This window comes from Myotis nattereri (genome assembly GCF_964212035.1).
Source record: "Myotis nattereri genome assembly, chromosome: 9".
In the NCBI taxonomy this organism is placed as follows: domain Eukaryota; kingdom Metazoa; phylum Chordata; class Mammalia; order Chiroptera; family Vespertilionidae; genus Myotis; species Myotis nattereri.
The window spans coordinates 18,190,041-18,212,975 of NC_138084.1; the positions used below are offsets into that span (position 1 = coordinate 18,190,041).

Sequence of the window (22,935 nt, forward strand, 5' to 3'; positions counted from 1 at the left end):
TTAGATTTGTTTTGTGTTTAGCATAAACTAGTTTCTTATTATCAGCCTAGAAAGAAGTGTTTGCAAGCTGATTTTCCCATTTTAACTCTGAAATGGGCTAATAATTCAGGTTTTGGGGAGGTGAAGTAATAAGAAAACAATGACTTCAGCAAGGTGATTTGTTTACATTTCTTTACAATTAGCGCAAGTGATGGAGAAAATACAAGGTTATGTTTTCAGTCCATATTGTCTTTACTCATTTGTCATTACATATATGTGTATGAACTCATGGGTATACTCCTCTATGAAGGGGGGCAGAGAATAAAATTTCTCACTTCCATATGACTTTTCTTTAAGGACAGGTCTGAATGGTAAATTGGACTCATAGAACATACAAAATAACTACTTTCCCCAACCAACTACTAGAGAACTTGGGAAAGTTTTCCCTTATCTCTTTCTTAATGTGGGTAATGTGATATCATATGATGTTTCTATCATATGTATTCACATCTCAACATATACATTTTATTTAAATCTATATATATACACCAAGTGTACTAGTTTATTTTTTAAAAGAATAACCATCTTCACAATGTCATTTTAAATGCTGCATCATAACTTTCTACCTTAGATACAATATAATGTACTTTAAAAATTGCTCTATTTTGACATTTTTCCACATTGTGAATATAATGCCACAATGTAGTTTTCTACAACTTATAAATGTAATTAAAGATTTCTTACAATATCATAGTAAAAATAAAATCTCTCATAAATATATCATGTAGCTTTTATTATTGTCAGGGATAAGGATATATGTTGCCTAATTGCTTTCCAGGAAAATATATACAAGAAGTTATACCTTTCTGAGTCATTATTGATATTGATCACTACCATTGTAATTAATTAAGTCACTTTGTTAAACTGACAAGCGAAATGATGATGGATTTCAGTACATATTTTAAATATCTTTTTAAATTTTGCATAATTAAAAATTTGGAGTATACATGAGCCACTAATCTCAGAGATTTGTCACATTTCCCAACAAGGGAACTATACAGGACCTCGCCTGCTAAAACCTATGGTACTGAAAGACTGACCTAAAAAATGTTAGTGCATATTACTCAGGATCACAGTAGCTGTAATCTTACTTGAACAGAATTTATTACAATTTTTCAGGGAACAGGAGTTGGTCTAATGTGTTTTCAAAGTATATCATTGGATCTATTTCAAAGACCATCAAAACACCTAAGTTAATTCATCGACTCAATTTCTTGTGGTAGATAACACTTGGGAATCACTCAGGTGTCTGCTGATGCTTTAAATCTGATCAGTGGGATCTCCTGAACAATGAATATTTTGAATGATTTGACAATTATATTTCAAATACATTGTGTTTGAAATCAGTTTTATATTTTTCTTAATTGCATAGAAATATGTGTTTCCTTTATTATGTCCATTTCAGAAGACACACAAAACGTATCATTTGGTTTTCTAAACCTGACAGATGTGGAAATGTGGGAGGAGAACTGCACCTCTGTGACAGAGTTCATTCTTCTTGGATTATCTGATGTCCCTGAGCTGAGAGTCTTTCTCTCCCTGCTGTTCCTTCTGATCTATGGAGTCACGGTTTTGGCCAACCTGGGCATGATCGCACTGATTCAGGTCAGCTCTCGCCTTCACACTCCCATGTACTTTTTCCTGAGCCACCTGTCCTTTCTGGACTTTTGCTATTCCACGATCATCGTGCCAAAGATGCTGTTCAACATGCTAACCGAGGATAAAAACATCTCCTTCCTGAGATGCCTAGTGCAGTTTTATTTATTTTGTGTTTATGCAATCACTGACGTCTTCCTGCTGGCCGTGATGGCCTATGACCGCTTTGTGGCCATCTGTAACCCACTGCTGTACATGGTCACCATGTCCCGGACTCTCTGTGTGGAGCTGGTGTCTTGCTGCTACCTCATTGGAACTGTATGTGCTCTGATTCACTTGTGTTTAGCTCTTGAGATCCCATCCTTTAGATCAAATGTGATTAACCATTTCTTTTGCGATCTGCCTCCTCTCTTATCTCTGGCATGCTCTGATGTCTCTATGAATGAACTGCTCATATACATTGTAGCCACTTTCAATGAGATAATCACCATTGTCATCATCTTCACCTCCTACTTGTTTATTCTCATCTCCATCTTGAGGATGCACTCTGCAGAGGGAAGACACAAAGCCTTTTCCACCTGTGCCTCCCATCTCACAGCCATCGTTGTCTTACAAGGAGCAATCCTTTTCTCTTATTGCCGGCCCAGTTCTGGCAGCAGTGTGGATACTGACAAAGTGGCTTCAGTGTTTTACACTGTAGTGATTCCCATGCTGAACCCCCTGATCTACAGCTTGAGGAACAAGGATGTGAAAGAAGCTCTCAGGAAAGTGGTGAGCTCCAAAATATTTTCCTGGAGAATATATTCTTAGTAGGACCTAGGGCCCCATAATGGAGGCTGGTGTAGGGGTGAATTGGTTGGCTGCTGTGTTACAGAGTGGATGGAACAGCCAGGGGCAGGCTTTTATCAGTGAGGTTTTCACATTCAATTTTCTTTGTCTCCGCAATTGACCCGGGTCTGTTTGAACACATTTCAAAATTTTCAGCTTTGCTCTTTGCTTTTATTCAATCTGAAAAAAGATGGATCTCTTACCCTTTGAGCCAGCCTGGAGAGACCTGGAGAGTATTGTGCTGGAACAGACTGTGGAATCTCAGAGGGAAGGTGGGGGAGGGTGGATGGGAAGAGATAAACCAAGAAATTGTATGCATATATAAATAACCCAGGGAAACAGGCAATAGAGTGGTGGAGCCTGGAACTGGCTAGAAGAGATCAAGGGGGAAAATGGGGACATATGTAATACTTTCAACAATAAAGGTTTTAAAAATAAAATATTTTAAATGGTTTTGGGTGTTGAACTGTTAATACCCACATATTTTGTTTGCTGTAAAACCTTCATAAGATTAATGGAAAACTCTTGAGAAACAGAGTTGCTGACCTATTATGGAAAGTATGATTCATTTAAAAATGGAATTCCTCTTATTTTACAGTGAAGAATCACCTTTGCCAGTTTATGCACAGAGTGAGATTTCCATATGTTTGTATATTCTGTTTGTTGTTCACTGCTTGCTTCCTTTATTATATTTTTGTTGTCATTGCACTGTCTAATGTCTTTGGAAATTCAGAGATTAATATTTAAAAAATAGAGACACTAATAATAATTATTTTTCAGAAATGTTGGCGAAATTAAGTTACATGTCATGGGTAAAGCACTTAGAACAATTTATGGCACTTAATTAGTTCCCTGTTTCTGTCTCTGTTCCTCTATTGAATCATAGGCCATCTTGTTTTAGTAAGCTCTATTTTGTAAAAATTGCTGTTTGAAATTTTCTACTAAAATGGTCCCTTGTTCTATAAACATGCTTGCTCACATAATAAGAAAAAAGAGCTCCCTTATCTGGTCCTGCAGGACCTGTTTACTTAAGCAGTGCTCACATTTTGGAAAAGCCATAAACCATACAACCCTTAGACGGAGTTGTCAATACTGGTGCCAGAGGAGGCCTTGAGATATAGTCTCACGGCACCATCCCAGCTGATAGTTTTTTTTTTTGTTTGTTTGTTTTTGAAAAGCTTGTGAAAGGTCCGGAAGCCCCATTCCATATTTGGGAGACAAAGAAGCTGGAAAGATATAAAGGGAAAATTTCCTCCAGGTTAATTTGTTCAGACTTTGAGAGACAACTCCTCTGAGACTGCTAGTGTAATAAAAGCTCAATATTAATATGGCTTATTGATTAAGGCGTCTTCTGTTTAGTGCACTGATTTATAACATAACACTATCTGTCTCAGTGTGCATGTGTGTGTATATGTATATGTATATAAAATGTACACATGCATTTAATAACTATGGTCCTGTGGGTCAGTATTTCTGACTGTGGCCTTTTAAATCACTTTATTTTTTTACTTATCATCATGCTTATTTTACAATTTGTGGATCAAACACTTATTGTGACTTATAGGTGCATTTCAGACTTTGTTTATGTTCTTTTTTTATTTTTGCTGTTGATAAAATAAATGACCTTTGTTTATCCTTCCTTTATGGAACTAAATTATATTTCTTCTAATCCTGATTTATATGCACTATAGATAATTTATTTGTCCTTTCATTATGTTTATGTAAATTTCTACACTATATTTACGAATTTAATGAAGCTTTTCTCCTTATATCTATAATAATGTTAGAAAACACTATGCTTGAGTTTACAAAAACCAAGGTTTGTGACTTGATTCTGAATTTTAAAATTTGTCTAGTAATTTAAACTTTTTCATTCCTCAGTCTTAATCATTGAACAATAGTGATAACCTCTCAACATTATGCTGACATTATTATTTTTAAATATATTTTTATTGATTTTAGAGAGGAAGGGAAAGGGAGAGAGAGAAACATCAATGATGAGAGATGTCTAGTCCGCCCTCCTGCATGCCCCACATTGCATGCCCCACACTGGGGATCTAAAGAAATGCCCATCAGCAGTTGAGTGGTTAAAAAAAGCTTTGGTACCTTTACACAATGGAATACTATGCATCTGTAAAAAAGAAAGAACTCTTACCATTTGCAACAGCATGGAGAAACCTGGACAGTATTGTGCTAAGTGAAATAAGCCAGTCAGAGAGAGTTATATACCACATGATCTCACTCATATGTGGACTCTAATGAACAAAATTAACTGATGAACAAAATAGATCCAGAGACATAGAAGCATGAGTCAACCTCATGTATTTCATAGGGAAGGAGGGGATAGGGAGTCAGTGGGGAGTGATTAACTGGGGAACTTATATGCAATAGGTTATAATATATAACAAGAGCCCAAGAAGTGTGAACTAGCACAAGTACTAGTTTTCTGAACAGTGGGTTATCTCTGTCCTAGCATTTGAAGGGAATCTGTGTAGCTTTAGTCACTGTACCTTGCTGGAATTTTGGTGATTCTGTAATATTACAAGAAAGAAGGAATTAATGAGAAACATTCCTGTGATTTCTTGATGGCATGTGATTTGTGACCTGCACATATGACACTAGGATGGAATGTCATACAGAACCACGAAATCTGGAAGGAGACCTGTTTGGTTTCAAACAATTGTTTCACAAATTAGGGCATTTACAAAAGTTCCTGATGATATTCCATAGAGATTAATTATGTGTCTGATAACACATGAAGAACTAGTTGAATTTTCATTTATTTTTATAGCATAAATGACTAACGATAGAATTGGAACTAAAGGGACCCATTCCCCAGGGGTTAAAATTACAGTTGAAGTCCCTAACTGTGTTAAAATTACATATAAGTCTCTAACTGTGTACTACATTTATCCTAACATCTCCAGCAATACGGAGGAACTGCCTGTCTCTCAGGTTTGTTAGCTAAAACTAGGGTTTGGTTACTTGAAAGTGGAAATGAATATATTTCCCTAGCAAACAATTATGTAAGATAAGTTTAACTCATCTGGCTTCTACTTAGAGAATGATTTCACAGATCATATTCCTGTGCGCTCACTGATTCAAATGTCTGTTTATCTTTTAGTATTGAGAGACCATTGATAGTGAAATTAGAACAATTTCCTCTGGAACACCAAACATTGATGATGTATGTGAAAGAATACAGAGGAAACAAATGGTATTCTCTGCCCCACTCTTTCTCTCAGTCTCGTTTTGCCTTTCCCCACACCAATTTCTGCCATGGAATTGAGAGCTCCCTAATTGTCACCCAAAATCTGAGGGTTGAATTTATGTGTCCCCTGAGTTGGGGAAAAAGGACATGTAGACTACCTCGGCTCAGTAAATGAAATGAATTCTTTTAGTTTTTTTGTGTGTTTATCATAAACTAGTTTCCTATTAACATCCTAGTACATTAGGAAGAAGTGTTTGCAAGCTGATTTTGCCATTTTAACTCTGAAATGGGCTAATAATTCAGGTTTCTGGGGAGGTGAAGTAAAGAGAAAACAATGACTTCAGCAAGGTGATTTGTTTACATTTCTTTAAAATTAGCACAAGTGATGGGAGAAAATACAAGGTTATGTTTTCAGTACATATTGTCTTTACTCATTTGTCATTACATATATGTGTATGAACTCATGGGTATACTCCTCTATGAAGGAGGGCAGAGAATAAAATTTCTCACTTCCATATGACTTTTCTTTAAGGACAGGTTTGAATGGTAAATTGGACTCATAGAACATACAAAATAACTACTTTCCCCAACCAACTACTAGAGAACTTGGGAAAGTTTTCCCTTATCTCTTTCTTAATGTGGGTAATGTGATATCATATGATGTTTCTATCATATGTATTCACATCTCAACATATACATTTTATTTAAATCTATATATATACACCAAGTGTACTAGTTTATTTTTTAAAAGAATAACCATCTCCACAATGTCATTTTAAATGCTGCAACATAACTTTCTACTTTAGATACGATATAATGTAGTTTAAAAATTGCTCTATTTTGACAATTATTTTTCCCACATTGTGAATATAATAAACAATGCCACAATGTAGTTCTGAATATTGTTTTTCATAATTTGTAAATGTAATTAAACATTTCTTATAACACCTTGCTAAAAATGAAGTCTCTCATAAATATGTCAGGTTGCTTTTATTATTGTCAGGATTAAGGATATACATTGCCAAGTTGCATTCCAGAAAAATTTACATAAGAGTTATATCTTTCTGAGTCATTATTGATATTGATAACTGCCATTATATATAATTAAATCACTTTGTTAAATTGACAAGTGAAAATGATGATGGATTTCAGTATATATATTTTAAAATATATACTGAATATATCTATGTCAAAGTCCATCAAACACATAAATAAATTCATCACCTCAATTTCTTGTGGTAGATAACTGTTGGAAATCATTCAGGTTTTTACTGATACTTTAGATTTGATCAGGAAATTCTGCTGACACACTGCACACTGAACATTTAGAATTATTTGACAATGGTATTACAAATATGTTGTATTTGACATCAATGCGATGTTTTTCTTCACTGGGTTTGACATTAATGTGATATTTTTCTTAATTAAATATAAATATGTGTTTTCTATATTATTTCCATTTCAGAAGACACACAAAAGGTATCATTTGGTTTTCTAAACCTGACAGATGTGGAAATGGGGGAGGGGAACTGCACCTCTGTGACAGAGTTCATTCTTCTTGGATTATCTGATGTCCCTGAGCTGAGAGTGTTTCTCTCCCTGCTGTTCCTTCTGATCTATGGAGTCACGGTTCTGGCCAACCTGGGCATGATCGCACTGATTCAGGTCAGCTCTCGCCTTCACACTCCCATGTACTTTTTCCTCAGCCACCTGTCCTTCGTGGACTTTTGCTACTCCACGATCATCGTGCCAAAGATGCTGTTCAACATGCTAACCAAGGATAAAACCATCTCCTTCCTGGAATGCCTGGTGCAGTTTTATTTATTTTGTGCCTATGGAATCACTGAGTTCTTCCTGCTGGCCATGATGGCCTATGACCGCTTTGTGGCCATCTGTAACCCACTGCTGTACATGGTCACCATGTCCCGGACTCTCTGTGTGGAGCTGGTGTCTTGCTGCTACCTCGGTGGGACTGTGTGTTCTCTGATTCACTTGTGTTTAGCTCTTGAGATCCCATCCTTTAGATCAAATGTGATTAACCACTTCTTTTGTGATTTACCCCCAATCTTTAACCTTGCCTGCTATGATGTCTCTGTTAATAAGCTCATGGTGTTCATTGTGGCCAATTTCATTGAGATCATCACTATCATGATCATCCTCACCTCCTACTTGTTTATTCTCATCACCATCCTGAGGATGCACTCTGCACAGGGAAGACGCAAAGCCTTTTCCACCTGTGCCTCCCACCTCACAGCCATCAGTGTCTTCCAGGGAACAATCCTTTTCACTTATTGCCGACCAAATTCTGGCAACAGTGCGGATACTGACAAAGTGGCCACAGTGTTCTACACAGTAGTGGTTCCCATGCTGAACCCCCTGATCTATAGTGTGAGGAACAAGGATGTGAAAGAAGCTCTCAGAAAAGTGGTGAGCTCTAAAATATTTTCCTGGAGAATATTTTCTTAGTAGGATCCAGAGTCCCGTAATGGAGGCTGGTGTAGGGATGAATTGGTTGGCTGCTGTGTTATAGAGTGGAGGGAACCGTCATGGGGCAGGTCTATGCTCGAGTCTTTTTCATTCAATTTTCTTTGTGCCTCCAAAATTGACCCAGGTTTGTTTGAACACATTTAAAAATTTGCAGCCCCCATATTTGTTTTCATTTAATCTAAATGTTTTAAATGGTTTTGCTAATGGACTATTAAGACACACACACACACATACCATAAAACCTTCCTAAGATGAATGAAGCACACTTTAGATCAGGGGTGGGCAAACTTTTTGACTCGAGGGCCACAATGGGTTCTTAAACTGGACCGGAGGGCTGGAACAAAAGCATGGATGGAGTGTTTGTGTGAACTAATATAAATTCAAAGTAAACATCATTACATAAAAGGGTATGGTCTTTTTTTTTTGTTTGTTTTATTCATTTCAAACGGGCCGGATCCGGCCCGCGGGCCATAGTTTGCCCACGGCTCCTTTAGATACACAGTTTCTGATCTATTATGAAAACTATGATTCATTTCAAAATTGAATTCCTCTTATTTTACAATAAAGAACTACTTTTCCAGTTATGCACAAAATGAGATTCTCATATGTGTATATGATCTGTTTGCTGTCCATTTCTTATTTTATTATGTTTTTGTTGTTGTCATTGCAGTGTCTAAATTTTTTGGAACTTCAGGGACTCATCTCTAAAAACTGGAGACATTAATAATAATTATTTATCAAAAATGTTGTGGAAATTAAGTGACATTTCATGTGTAAAGCACTTAGAACAATTTATGGCATGTAATTAGTTCTCTGTTTTTGTCTCTGCTGCTCTCTCTGTCTCAGTGTGCATGTGTGCACATCCTATCTAATAAAAGAGAAACATGGTAATTAGCCTTATCTCCGCTACCCTTCCCATTGGCTAAGCAGGGCGATATGCAAATTAACTGCCAGCCAAGATGGTGGCTGGCAGCCAGGCAGCTTGAAGCTAACATGAGGCTTGCTTGCTTCAGTGACGGAGGACTCCAACGTTCCCCGCCTGCCTTGCTGGCCTCTGAGCTTGCAGTTTGAAACATAGTTATAAATATAGAAGCTAAACAAAACCCCAGAAACCTGCTTTCAGCCAGCCAGGATCTCAGAGCTGGAGTTGATACAATGTTTCGATTATAGAACACAAACAAACCAGATACCTGCTTTCAGCAGCAGAGGCTTCAGAGCTGGAGTCAGAGCTAAAGCTGGCCCAGAATAAAAAAAGAAAAAAGAAAAAAGGAGCAGTTGGGAGTTTCAGTCACCCGCCAGCTTGAAAACAGCCCTCAGCCCCTCACCCAGACTGGCCAGGCACCCCAGTGGGGACCCCCATCCTGAAGGGTGTGTGACCAGCTGCAAACAGCCATCATCCCCTCACCCAGGCTGGCCAGGCACCCCAATGGGGACCCCCACCCTGATCCATGACACCCTTCAGGCAAACCAGCTGGCCCCCACCCATGCATCAGGCCTCTACCCTATATAGTAAAAGGGTAATATGCCTCCCAGCACCGGGATCAGTGTGACAGGGGGCAGCGCCCAAACCCCTTGATCGCCATGTGGCTCTGTGTGTGACAGGGGGTGGGGCCACAACCTCCCTATCCGCCCTGCTCTGTTCCTGACAGGGGAAGGCGCTCCAACCCCCTGATCAGCCCTGCTCTGTGCCTGATAGGGGGGAGCTCCCCAACCCGCTGCTCGGCCCTGCTCTGTGGATGATAGAGGGCGGCGCCCCAAGCCCCCCCACCCACGGGCCCTGCTCTGTGTGTGATGGGGTATAGCCATAACCTCCCCATTGGCCCTGCCCTGAGTGTGACACTGGCGGTGCCCCAACCCCCTGATCCGCCCTGCTCTGTGTGTGACAGGGAGCAGTGCCCCAACTCCCCTATCAGCCCTATTCTGGGAGTGACAGGGGGGAGCTCCCCAACCCCCTTGATGGGCCCTGTTCTGTGTGTGACAGGGGGTGGCACAGCAACCTCCCCATCGACTCTGCCTTGAGTGACAGGGGACAGTGCTCCAACCCCCCAATCAGCCCTACCCTGAGTGTGACTGAGGGTGGCATCACAACCTCCCAATCCTCCCTGCTCTGTGCATGACAGGGAGCGGCGCCCCAACTCCCCAATCGGCCCTGCTCTGAGCCCAACTAGGGGCTGCACCTAGGGATTGGGCCTGCCCTCTGCCACCTGGGAGCAGGCCTAAGCCAGCAGGTCGTTATCTCCCAGGGGGTCCCAGACTGCAAGAGGGCACAGGCTGGGCTGAGGGACCTCCCCTCCCCCACAAGTGCACAAATTTTTGTGCACTGGGCCTCTAGTATATGTATATAAAATGTATACATACATTTCATAACCATTATTATGAATGGCAGCATTTTGGACTATGGCCTTTTTATTCACATTATCTTTAACTTATCATCATGCTTATTTTACAATTTGTGGGTTAAATTCTTACTGTTACTAGTAGGTGGATTTCAGCCTTCTTTTTTGTTTTTTGTTTATATTTGCTTGTGATGAATTGACCTTTTTTCAAAAGATCAGAATTACGTTAGAAATAATAATTTTAATTGCTCACTTTGAAGCCTCCAGAGAATAAGGAAGCTATTTTTTCTAAGAACCTGGTTACATAGAGAGTGGAGATAGTTATCAGAGTCTTAGATCTCCCCCAAACCCTTCTCCAGAGGCCCAAGGGGGCTGTCTTTTTTACGAGCAGGTTTGTTTGCAGGTCTGAGAAAATATGGATATTCCTTTTCTTGAAAGGTATCTAGAAAATGTTGTAGGTTTAGCCATTTTTCATGGGAAAATCATTTTGACAAAATTTTTAGCCACTGAATACATTAAGTGTCTGGAACAGAGAGTATACACTTTCTACAGTGCTTTGCCCAAAGGGTTTGGCTTAGCTAAGGACCTGCATAGTCATGTCCCAACAACTGTTTCCTGGGAGTGGGAGAAAGAAGGACCTGAGACTTTTTAGGTATATGTCTCTCTGCTTCTTTGAATTTTTGGAAGAGTTGTGCAAAAGAGAATATGCAAGTATTTAAATAAACTTGAATTGAAAGGAAGAAAATGAGCCTCTGGAGAAATTGAATAAACAGGACCAGCTCTAAATATGATTTTAGAGCATGGAATATTATTTTGGCTCCCAAAAGCAAAAAGAAAAAATACAAAGAAATTATAAGGAAGAATTTTTAGATACCACATTTCCCAGATTCAAAGATAGTACAGATATTTTTAAATGTTTTTATTGATTTTAGAGAGAGAGAAAGGAAGAAGGATAGACAGAGATAGAAACATCAATGATGAGAATCATTGATTGGCGACCTCCTGCACATCCTATGCTGGGGATCGAGCTGCAAACTGGTCATGTGTCCTGACTAGGAATTGAACTGTGACCTCCTGGAGCATAGGTCAACTCAACCACTGAGCTGCACAGGCTGGGCGATAATACAGATTTTGAAATCCATATAATAACATCATTTGAGAGATAAGCAGCCATGATATTTAATTTGCACATCAGTTTTAAGTCAGAAGAAACATGAAAATCTACCAGAAGTAAGAAAATAAGGCAGCAGTTCTCAACTACTGGCTATTACGCACACTCCAATCACTGCCCCAAAAGTCAATTGACAATGTTTGGGGATATTTCTGATGGTCATAGTGGAAGGACCAGAGGTGAGGGTACCACTGTCATCTAGTGACTAGAGGTCAAAGATGCTGCTATACGATGATAGTTTGCACGGGGTAGTTCCCCATAACAAGGAGTAATTCAGCACAAAATATCAATGAAGACGAGGTTGAGAAATTTTGAAAAAGGACATTAAGAAAGAATTTTATAATAATAATAATTGACTGAAAAAGATGACCTTCTAATTGATTCATAAATCCTTAGATATTTGAACAAATTGGGCTATCAAGATTTCTCAGTGTTATATGGGTCCCTTTGGTGTTGGAACTCCTAGAACCACCTGGTTTGAGGTTGCAGAACCAGAGATGACCTTAGCAGAAATGTTAGTCTGAGAACGAAGACTGCATTATAAGGGAATATGACGGACAGAATCCCTGGTCTGTGTGACCTATCGTGCTAAAATGAGGACAGTTCTAGGTGAACTGGGATGTGTTGGTGACCATAACATTCTGAGTGCTAGATATTGGTTGCCAGATTTAGCAAACAAGAAATGAAGATTACTACCGTTAATTTGAACTCCAGATAAACAAGGAGTATATATTTAATATGGTCATGCCCATACAATATTTGAACACACTTATTGCAAAATTTCACTATCTCTCTGGGATTAAATTTTAAGTTGGATCCTACCTGGACACCAGTTTGAGAAATCACACCATTCTCTCTCTCTTAAGAACTCCCTTATCATAAACATCTTCAATGCATTTACTGGATCAATTTCTGTAGTTTCATTGCATGAAGTTTGTCTTTAAAATGGTCAAAACAATAAATAAGGAAGTGTGAGAAGATAATCATTTCAAAATAAAAATGCTGATGTGACAATTCAGTGTGGGTCAGGGTCTAGCTTAGAGAGATGGGTACATGCTAGGAATTCAGAATTCTGTGTTATTGTTGTAAGTTGATTATCTGATATTTATATGTCATTAGACAAGTCATGACTTCTTCAGGTTTCTGTGTGCTCACCTGTAGAGAAAGGCAGTTCAGTAGATACTTTGTACCAAAAATAAATTATTATTTACTTTTATATTGGCTCTATTTAGTCAAAAAGAGGAATGATGACCTGGTATTTAAAATATGATATAAGTAAGTATACAGACTATTCTTTCTTTGTGTCACAACATATGCACATATTTTTATACAGAAATTAGCTCTAATTATAGAAGTTATTTCATTAGTAATTATAGAACCAATAAAACATTATTTTATTTTCCTAGACTTTTCCTTGCAGAACTCATAAATTCAGTGAGATTAGAATGTCTTACATAAGGATTTGATTATATGTACCACCTAAACCACTCAAATTTATAACTATTACACATGTAAGTCTTTAAAATTACATTTCAGAATAAGAACATAATTACGTTTTATAATTTTTGAAAAGGTAATATTAACTAGTAATTATTGTATGGAAGTTTAGATGTTCCTGTCTTGGATACTTAACACTGATCAGGATTTAACACAGAGTATTTTGTTTCATCTTATACTCTACACAGGAGAGAATGAAGCATGCTTCATGTGTCAGTCATTCACCATAATATATTATTTCCAAGATGAATTTTCAGATCCTACCATTAAGAAACATGTTTCTGGTAGGGAGCAACATAGCTCCTGGGGCCATGTTCACCCTATTTGGCTTCTCAGATTACCCAGAAATGAAGTTCCCCTGTTCCTGGTATTTCTGGCTATCTACAGCTTCAGTGTTGTAGGAAATGTTGGAATGATTATGATAATCAAAATTAACCCCAAACTACATACTCCTATATACTTTATTCCAGCCACCTCTCGTTTTTGAATTTCTGCTATTCTTCTGTCATTGCTCCCAAGACCCTGGTGAACCTACTTGTAAAAGACAGAACCATTTAATTTTCAGGATGTATGATGCAATTCTTTTTCTTTTGCACCTTTGTAGTGACTGAATTAATTCTATTTGCTGTGATGGCCTATGCCTGCTTTGTGGCGACTTGCAACCCTTTGTTCTACACAAGTGTATAATGAGCAGGTCTACAGGTCTGTTCCACCTCAGCACCATTGGCATTTTGTACTGGATAATCTCTGTTGTGATGTACTATCTTGTGCAGTGCAGGCTGTTTAACAAAAGAACGGTACTTAATACCAAAATTACAAAACATTGTGTTTTCCTTGGTGTAAGGTAGATGATGTATTACTGTAATGCCATTGATAATTAAAAAATAAAAAGATTAATGATTTGTTGATTTTGACAAAGCTACCAATGCTATTTATTTCAATAAATGGTGAGGAATAATTGACTATTCATATGCAAAAAATAAACTGAAATCTCTACTTCACACCATATACAAACATTAATTCAAAATGGACCATAGACATAAATTTAAGAGCCAAAGGCACAAGTTATATATCTGATGGGAGGTTTATATCCATAATATATAAAGAACACTTACAACTAGAGCCTAGAAGTCAAACAGGAAAAATATTTGCATAGACATTTCATCAAAGAAGAATGAGTTTAAGGTACTTCAATTGCAATCCCCTTTGTCCCCGCCCTCCCAAAACAAAAACCTAGAAACTTTAAAGACATCCTTGAAAACAATAACATTCCAATTATTCTTTTAAGCTCATTGGGTAATCCACGAAATGGGCTGGTGAGAGGCTTCTTTTTAATTGAGGAAGATGATGTGGGAATGGAGGACAAGAATGTTTCCTCAGCCTAGGATGTTGTCACAGACATGTCAAGTTTAGGAAGATATTATATGATATTTTAAAATATAAATATTGATTTACTTAAAATTATTTTTTTACCACACACTCCTTGTAAGGTTTATGTGTACACTCAGTGACACTCAGTGATACACACAGACCAGCAGGTCACTGTGGCCTACGTTGACAGCAGACAGTGAGAAGAAGTGCACACCCAGAGCAGATCACTGAAGGGGTCCCAGTGCATGGCTCCTGCGTTGGACATGCATTAAGGAAATGCAGCCTCAGCATTGGTTCTGAGTCTGTTCTTTGCTCCTTGCAGTCACAGGGGTGAAAAGCCAGAGTTGCATGGGGCCTTTTCCTGCGGTGTATTTAGAGTTTGACAAGTTACTACTCAGTGCTGTGCCCCCATCATCTCCTTTGTAAGAGAGACCTAGAAACAGGCTTGTTCTCTTGATTGGTTATCACGATCATGAAATGAGTCAATCTTGTATAATACTTAGAATAGGTTCCAACATAGAACAAGGCCCAAGAAGTATGAGCTATTAATAGTTTTCTGACCAGTAGGTTGTCTCCTTCCTAGCATTTGAAGGGAATCTGTGTGGCTTTAGTCACTGTACCTTGCTGGAATTTAGGGGAGTTTGTAATATTATAAGAAAGAGGGATTACAATTAATGAGAAACATTCCTGCGATTTCATGATGGCATGTGATCTGTGACCCACACATATGACACTAGGATGGAATATCATACAGCACCATGAAATCTGGAAGGAGACTTGTTTGCTTTCTAACAATTGTTTCACAAATTAGGGCATTTACAAAAGTTCCTGATGATATTCCTTAGAGATTAATTATGTGTTTTATATTACATGAAGCATTAATTGAATTTTAATTTATTTTTATACCATGAAAGATTAATGATAGATTTGGAACTAGAGGGATCCATTCCGCAGGGATTAAAATTACAATAGAAATCTGTAACTGTGTTAAAATTGCATATAAGTCTCTAACTGTGTATGTACTACACTTTTCCTAACATCTCCAGGAGGAGATGAACTGTCTGTCACTCAGGTTTGTCAGCTAGACTTAGGCTCTGGTTAATTGAAAATAGAAATTGATATATTTCCCCAGCAAACAATTATTTAAGAATATATTTAACTCATCTGGCTTCTACTTAGAGAATGATTTCACAGACTATATTCCTGTGCACTTACTATTCAAATGCTTTTGTCTTTTAGTACTGAAAGACAGTTGATGGTGAAATTAGAACAATTTCCTCTGGAACATCAAACATTGATGTGTATGAAAGAATACAGAGGAAACAAATAGTAGTCTCTCTCTCTCTCTCTCTCTCTCTCTCTCTCTCTCTTCCTTTCCATCTCCCTCTCTCAATCTCTTTCTACCCTTCTCTATACCAATTTCTCTCATGGAATCAAGATTTTATAAAGGAGATCCCTAATTGTCACCCTAAATATAAGAGTTGAATTTATGTGTTCCTGTGTTGGTCATAGTGAATCAGAACGTGTAGACTATCTCTGCTCAGTAAATGAGGTGAATTCTTTTATATTTGTTTTGTGTTTAGCATAAACTAGTTTCTTATTATCAGCCTAGAACATTAGGAAGAAGTGTTTACAAGTTGATTTTCCTGTTTTAACTCTGAAGTGGGCTAATAATTCAGGTTGGTTTTTTTTTTAGGGTGTTTTTGTTTTGTTTTGTTTTTTTAGGGTGTGTGTGTCACGTAATGAGAAAACCCTGACTTCAGCAAGGTGATTTGCTTTCACTTCTTTAAAATTAGTTCAAGATATGGAGAAAGTACGAAACAGGTTATGTTTTCAATCCAGAATCTCTTTACTTGAGTTTTTTTTTACATATATGTGCATGACATCAAGTGTATACTCCTCTAGGAAGGAGGGCAGAGAATAAAATTTCTCACCTTCCATATGACTTTTCTTTAAGGACAAGTCTGACTGGTAAATTGGACTCATAGAACATACAAAATAACTGTTTTCCCCAACCAACTACTAGAGAACTTGGGAAAGTTTTCACTTACCTCTATCTGTATGTGGGTAAAATATTTATTTTTTAAGGTTGTAGCCAAATAAAAGTGATAACATGATAATTCTACCATAGGTATTCATACTTCAACATATATATTTTATTTAAATCTATGTATATACACTACATGAATTAGGCTGTTATTTTTAAATAACCATCTTCACAAGGTCATTTCAAATAACTTGATAACTATTTGCCTGAGATACAATATACTGTAGATTAACAATTGCTCTATTTTGACAATAATTTTTACCATAGTGAATATAATAAACAATGCTGCAATGTAGCTATGGATATCGTTTTTAATAATTGTAAATGTAATTAAATATTTCTTATAATCCCATACTAAACGTAAAATCTCTCATAAATATATCACGTAGCTTTTATTATTGTCAGGGTTAAGGATATATGTTGCCTAATTATTTCCAGAAAAATTTCTACGATAGTTATACTTTTCTGAGTCATTATTGATATTGACCACTACCATTATATGTAATTAAGCCACTTTGTTAAATTGACAAGTAAAAATGATGATGGCTTTCAGTATATATTTTAAATGCCTTTTTTTCATTCTGCATAATTTCCAATTTTAAGAGTACTCATGAGCCACTAATCTCAAAGAGATTTGTCTCATTTCCCAACAAGAAAATGGTAGAGAACTTCACCAGCTGAAACCTTATGCTACTGATAAATTGACCTAAAAATATTAGTGTATATTATATAAAATCACAATAGCTGTTATCTAACTTGAACAGAATTTACAACATTTTTTATTTTCAGGGAATGGGAGTTGATCTCATGTGGCTTCAAAGTATATCCCTGGATCTGTATATAGACTATCAAACACCTAAGTTAATTCATTAACTCAATTTCTTATGGTAGATAACAGTTGGGACTCATAAAGGTTTCTGCTAATACTTTAAATTTGGTCAGTGAGATCTGACACACTGAACGATTATAATTATTTGACAATTGCATTTCAAATATACTGTTTGACATCAATGTGATATTTTTCTTCACTGTTTGACATCAATGTGACATTTTTCTTAATTAAATATAAATCTGTGTTTGCTTTATTATTTCCATTTCAGAAGACACACAAAAGGTATCATTTGGTTTTCTAAACCTGACAGGTGTGGAAATGCAGGAGGGGAACTGCACCTCTGTGACAGAGTTCATTCTTCTTGGATTATCTGATGTCCCTGAGCTGAGAGTGTTTCTCTCCCTGCTGTTCCTTCTGATCTATGGAGTCACGGTTCTGGGCAACCTGGGCATGATCGCACTGATTCAGGTCAGCTCTGGACTTCACACTCCCATGTACTTTTTCCTGAGCCACCTGTCCTTCGTAGACTTTTGCTACTCCACGATCATCGTGCCAAAGATGCTGTTCAACATGCTAACCGAGGATAAAACCATCTCCTTCCTGGGATGCCTGGTGCAGTTTTTTTTGTTTTGTGTTTATGGAATCACTGAGGTCTTCCTGCTGGCCGTGATGGCCTATGACCGCTTTGTGGCCATCTGTAACCCACTGCTCTACATGGTCACCATGTCCCGGACTCTCTGTGTGGGGCTGGTGTCTTGCTGCTACCTCGGTGGGACTGTGTGTTCTCTGATTCACTTGTGTTTAGCTCTTGAGATCCCATCCTTTAGATCAAATGTGATTAACCACTTCTTTTGTGATCTGCCCCCTCTCTTATCTCTTGCTTGCTCTGATATCTCTATGAATGAACTGCTGCTTTACATTGTAGCCACTTTCAATGAGATCATCACCATTGTGATCATCCTCACCTCCTACTTGTTTATTCTCATCACCATCCTGAGGATGCACTCTGCAGAGGGAAGACGCAAAGCCTTTTCCACCTGTGCCTCCCACCTCACAGCCATCGTTGTCTTACAAGGAGCAATCCTTTTCTCTTATTGCCGGCCCAGTTCTGGCAGCAGTGTGGATACTGACAAAGTGGCTTCAGTGTTTTACACTGTAGTGATTCCCATGCTGAACCCCCTGATCTACAGCTTGAGGAACAAGGATGTGAAAGAAGCTCTCAAGAAAGTTTTGAGGAGCTCTTTTCTTAGCTAATTCAGGGTTTCATCAGAGATCTTTAAAGAGAGCTTAGTGGGATGAATATTACAGAAAAGCAAAAGGAGGGATTTTACATGCTAGAGATCTATGCATGCTTTCTTGTTTTCCATGCTTCTGTCTTATTAAAGCCATATTTTAATAATATTTTTTTGCCTGTAATTATTTTTTGATCAATTAATTTATTGAAATTTGTTGGTGTGACATCCTATATAATAAGGAGCTAATATGCTATTTAGACCAAATGGCAGAACAACCGTCTAGATGACCTTTGGGACAAAGCTGGGGCTGTGAGGGGCTGTGAGGGCCGCCAAGGCAGCTGGGGCTGCGAGGGCTGAGCCCATTGCATGAATTTTATGCATTGGGTCTCTAGTTGGTTAATAAAATTATATAGGTTTCACCCTAGTTGGTTTGGCTCAGTGGATAGAGCATTGGCCTGTGGACTGAAGAGTCCAGGGTTTGATTCCAGTCAAGGGCACATGCCTGGGTTGCTGGATAGATCTCCAATAGGGGGCGTGCAGGAGGCAGCCAATAAATGATTCTCTCTCAACATTGTTTCTATCTCTCTCCCTCTCTCCCTCCCTCTCCCCTTCTCTTTGAAATAAAAAATATTTTTAAAAAATCATATAGGTTTCTGCCGAAACCGGTTTGGCTCAGTGGATAGAGCGTCAGCCTGCGGACTGAGAGGTCCCGGGTTCGATTCCGGTCAAGGGCATGTACCTGGGTTGCGGGCACATCCCCGGTGGGGGATGTGCAAGAGGCAGCTGATCGATGTTTCTCTCTCATCGATGTTTCTAACTCTCTCTATCTCTCTCCCTTCCTCTCTGTGAAAAATCAATAAAATATATTTAAAAAAAAAAAAAAATCATATAGGTTTCAAGTGTACAATTCTGACACATTATCCTTTTGCCCACCACTCAAAGTCAAATCTTGTTCCATCACCATATATTTGACCCCCTTTACCCTTTCATACACCCCACACCTCTCCCTTTGGTAACCACCATGCCGTCTGGATGTCTACAAGTTTTTGTTAGTTTTTCTTGTTTGTTCATTTGTTGCTTTCAGTTTAAAGCTATATCTTATTATTTTTATTGGCTAGTTCAGCTGTATCTGCTCAGCTTTGCTGCTGTTCTCCAATATCTAATTGCTTTGAATGAGTTTTGAGTGTGGTATTGTTAGCATGAATTTTTTGTTTTGAGATAATATCAGTATATTTCTAGTAAAGTGCACATAGACACGTGTCTTTATCATCCTTGATGAATACAACTATTTTTATTAAACTGAATTCACTCTTTAACATGGCATGAGTATACATTTGTCTCATCTAATGTGTTTTCTCAGGAAAATTTGAAGTGAATTTCCTATATGTTTATGGGTATTTGGGATATTACTTTTCAGTCATTTATAATTATTTTCTTTTTTAGTACCCTTTCTATTGCAAGATTATAATTTTAGAACTTTTAAAACCTTTTTTTTGCAAAATAGAGATAATAACGCTCTAATATAATAACATTTTCATAAAAATTAAATGCTGTATCTTAGTTCTTAGCATAATAGATGGTATAACTGATTCATACATTATCAACTGTTATTGCTAGTTTTGCCTCTTACCTTTTGTTCTCTCTTTTACTTTAATACTGGATTAAGCAAGTAGATCATGCATTTGATTCCACACATTTTTAAAGATTTTATGTCTTTGTTAATTTTTAAAATTTACTCTGGCTGAAATTATTTTAAGCATTCACTATATTTTCTAAATCTATTATATTCTAAACCTATTTATTAATTTCCTATGGCTTATGAATAAAATTACTGCAAATTTGGTGGATTAAATAATAGATCTGAGTTCTCTTATAGTTCTTGAGTTCATAAATTTGAAATCAATAGCATTGGGCCAAAATCAAGGTGTCAGGAAGACTACACCACTCTCTCTGGGGCTAGGGGACAATCCTTTATCTATTTCAGCTTCTGGTGGCTGCAGACATCCTTGACTTGTGGCCATATCTTTTCTTTTTTATGGGGCGGGTATAGCAAAGATGGAAATTTAATGAAGAACAAGCACAGACTCCCATGTGGGGAAAGGGAAAGATTCTCACAACACAGACTCCACGTGGGAAGGGGGGAAAGAGTCCCCCGTGATCATATCATTTTAATCTTTAAGGCTAGCATCTTCAAACCATTCTATGTTCCAGTTTTAGTAGATCTTCTCCTGTGTGTGTGTGTGTGTGTGTGTGTGTGTGTATGAAACAACATTTTGCCTCTCTGTTCTAAGGACATCTGTGATGGCATCTAGAGAGCACCCGGATAATGAAGAATAACCTCCTCATCTCAGTGCCATTAACCTAATCACATCTCTAAACAACCTTTTTTTTTTTTTCAAATGAGGTGATACTTTCAGGTTCTAGGGATTAGAACCTGAAATATATGAGGGTACATTTTAAAGCTTAACGCACCCATCTGTTTAAGGCTAAATCATAATGTACCTTTCCTATGTTTCTGCAATGTTAATGCTTCATTTGTTTATTACTTTTTAACATATCCTTTGGTATTTGTTATTGTCCATATATTTATTAAGGTCCTTTATTTAATGCAATATAATAAAGAAGAGCACTTGACCTGAGATTAAACACCTGGGGGCCAATTCAGATCTTGATGAGTTATTTTGAGGAAGATGCTCAAATTTACTTAATCTTGGGTCTCTCAAATATAAACTGGGGATAACCTGCCAGCCTCAAAGTGTTATTGTTGAACTTAAATATAACATACTGCAAGGACCTGGCGCATTAAATACACACTTATGAATACTTCTTAATAAGAACATTTGAGAGCAAGGGTCACTTAAAATATTCCAGTATTACTGGCAAAGACAGCTACTCAGTGTTTTTTAAATAAGTAAGGACTAAAAATATGAAGATATGTTCCACTTATGATAAAAAATGGCATGGTTCTGCATTGGTTTTTGAGTACTTTTTGTTTTTTGTTAATCCTCACTAAAGGATGTTTTCCATTGATTGTTTTTTTTTTTTTTTTAGAGAGAGTGAAAGTGAGGAGGGGAGGGAGAGAGAGGAGAGATAGAAACATCAATGTGAGAGAGCCACATCAATTGGCTGTCTCCCACACATGCCCCAAGTAGGGCAGGGAACCTGCAACCAGATAATGCCCTTGACTGGAATCAAACCCATGACCCTTCGGTTGGCAGGCCAACACTCTAACCACTGAGAAACACCAGCCAGCACTCAAATACTTTCAATGGAGTGAGATTTCCCACATCACCTATGAGAATTTGCATTTTAAGATGAAAGGAGAAAATAGTTTACCTTTGGTCTTCTAATTAGAACAGGGTTTTCAACCTTATTACTTGTGACATTCAGGACCAGACAATTCTGTTCTGTAGGATTTTTTCCTGTGCATTAAGGGGTACTAACAGCATCCTTGGCCCCTACCTATTAGATGCTAGACCCACCCTTCGTCTCATTTATTCTTATCAAGCAAAAATGTCTCTAGACATCGTCAAATCTCCCCTAGAGAGCAAATCCTGATCTGGCGTCACTAACCTAGAATGTGTGAATATGCTTGAGTTCTAGTCTCTCAGAGGAACCTTCAGTGTTGAACTTGTCTGTATTTAAGAACTCTTTATAGCTAACCAGGCCCTCAAATTTTAGCCAGTTGCTCTCCAGAACCTATTATGTCCTTTTCAGAGATCTTTTATTTTAGGGCTTTAGAGGCACAGAGTTACTCTTACTTTAGCATGGATAATTATTGGTCTCCATATCTTATGAAGATGTAGGCATACTTTTGGTATCTGAAAGCTGGTTGTTTTGTTTTATTAGCATTATATTCAGCTTCACAAAACCTTGGAATGTCAGATTTCTATTTTCTTCCCAAAGTTTCTTTATAGGTAACACTCCCAGTTGTCTGGGAATAGCCAAGGAACTCTGAGTGCTCCTCAGACATGTTTGAATAGCAAGAACATAAAAGTTTCCCATTTCTTTTAGTGATTTTACTTTACATATATAATCTGGCTACTCCCTTACTTGCAAACTATAGGAATTAATATAGTATTTATCATCCCCTTACTAATTGCAGTTCAATTTCCTGGTGGGCACCCAGCCTCTCCTGTTCTTGGTGAGTCTTTGTTTTTGCACCAGTGGGATTTGGTGAAATGTTTGTGGCTAGCCATTGGAAACCCAGTGATTGCTTTCTGAGTGGACACTAGGGTACTAGTGATTTAAGTGTGGGATTTTCCTGGAGTTTTTGGGAAAGAAG

The 22,935-nt window shown here is 37.7% G+C and overlaps 3 protein-coding genes and 1 pseudogene across 4 annotated transcripts in view; all 4 read left to right on the forward strand.

The window, feature by feature from the left end:
• The window catches only part of LOC308524758 (olfactory receptor 4A5-like), a gene marked incomplete at both ends in the record, with an annotated part of 363,276 nt that overhangs the window by 196,505 nt on the left and 143,836 nt on the right, over positions 1 to 22,935 (forward strand). The window lies entirely within an intron of this gene.
• LOC308525194 (olfactory receptor 5L1-like) lies at positions 1,495 to 2,445 on the forward strand (the record flags this gene model as incomplete). Its single annotated transcript, XM_081099982.1, has 1 exon — positions 1,495 to 2,445. The coding sequence occupies one exon, from the start codon at positions 1,495 to 1,497 to the stop codon at positions 2,443 to 2,445; it is 951 nt and encodes a 316-aa protein (XP_080956108.1).
• On the forward strand, positions 7,190 to 8,030 carry LOC308525246 (olfactory receptor 5L1-like; annotated as a pseudogene). The gene has a single exon. The product of its transcript is annotated as an olfactory receptor 5L1-like (transcript).
• On the forward strand, positions 17,734 to 18,669 carry LOC308525221 (olfactory receptor 5L2-like; the record flags this gene model as incomplete). Its single annotated transcript, XM_081100010.1, has 1 exon — positions 17,734 to 18,669. One exon carries the CDS (start codon positions 17,734 to 17,736, stop codon positions 18,667 to 18,669), a length of 936 nt encoding a protein of 311 aa, XP_080956136.1.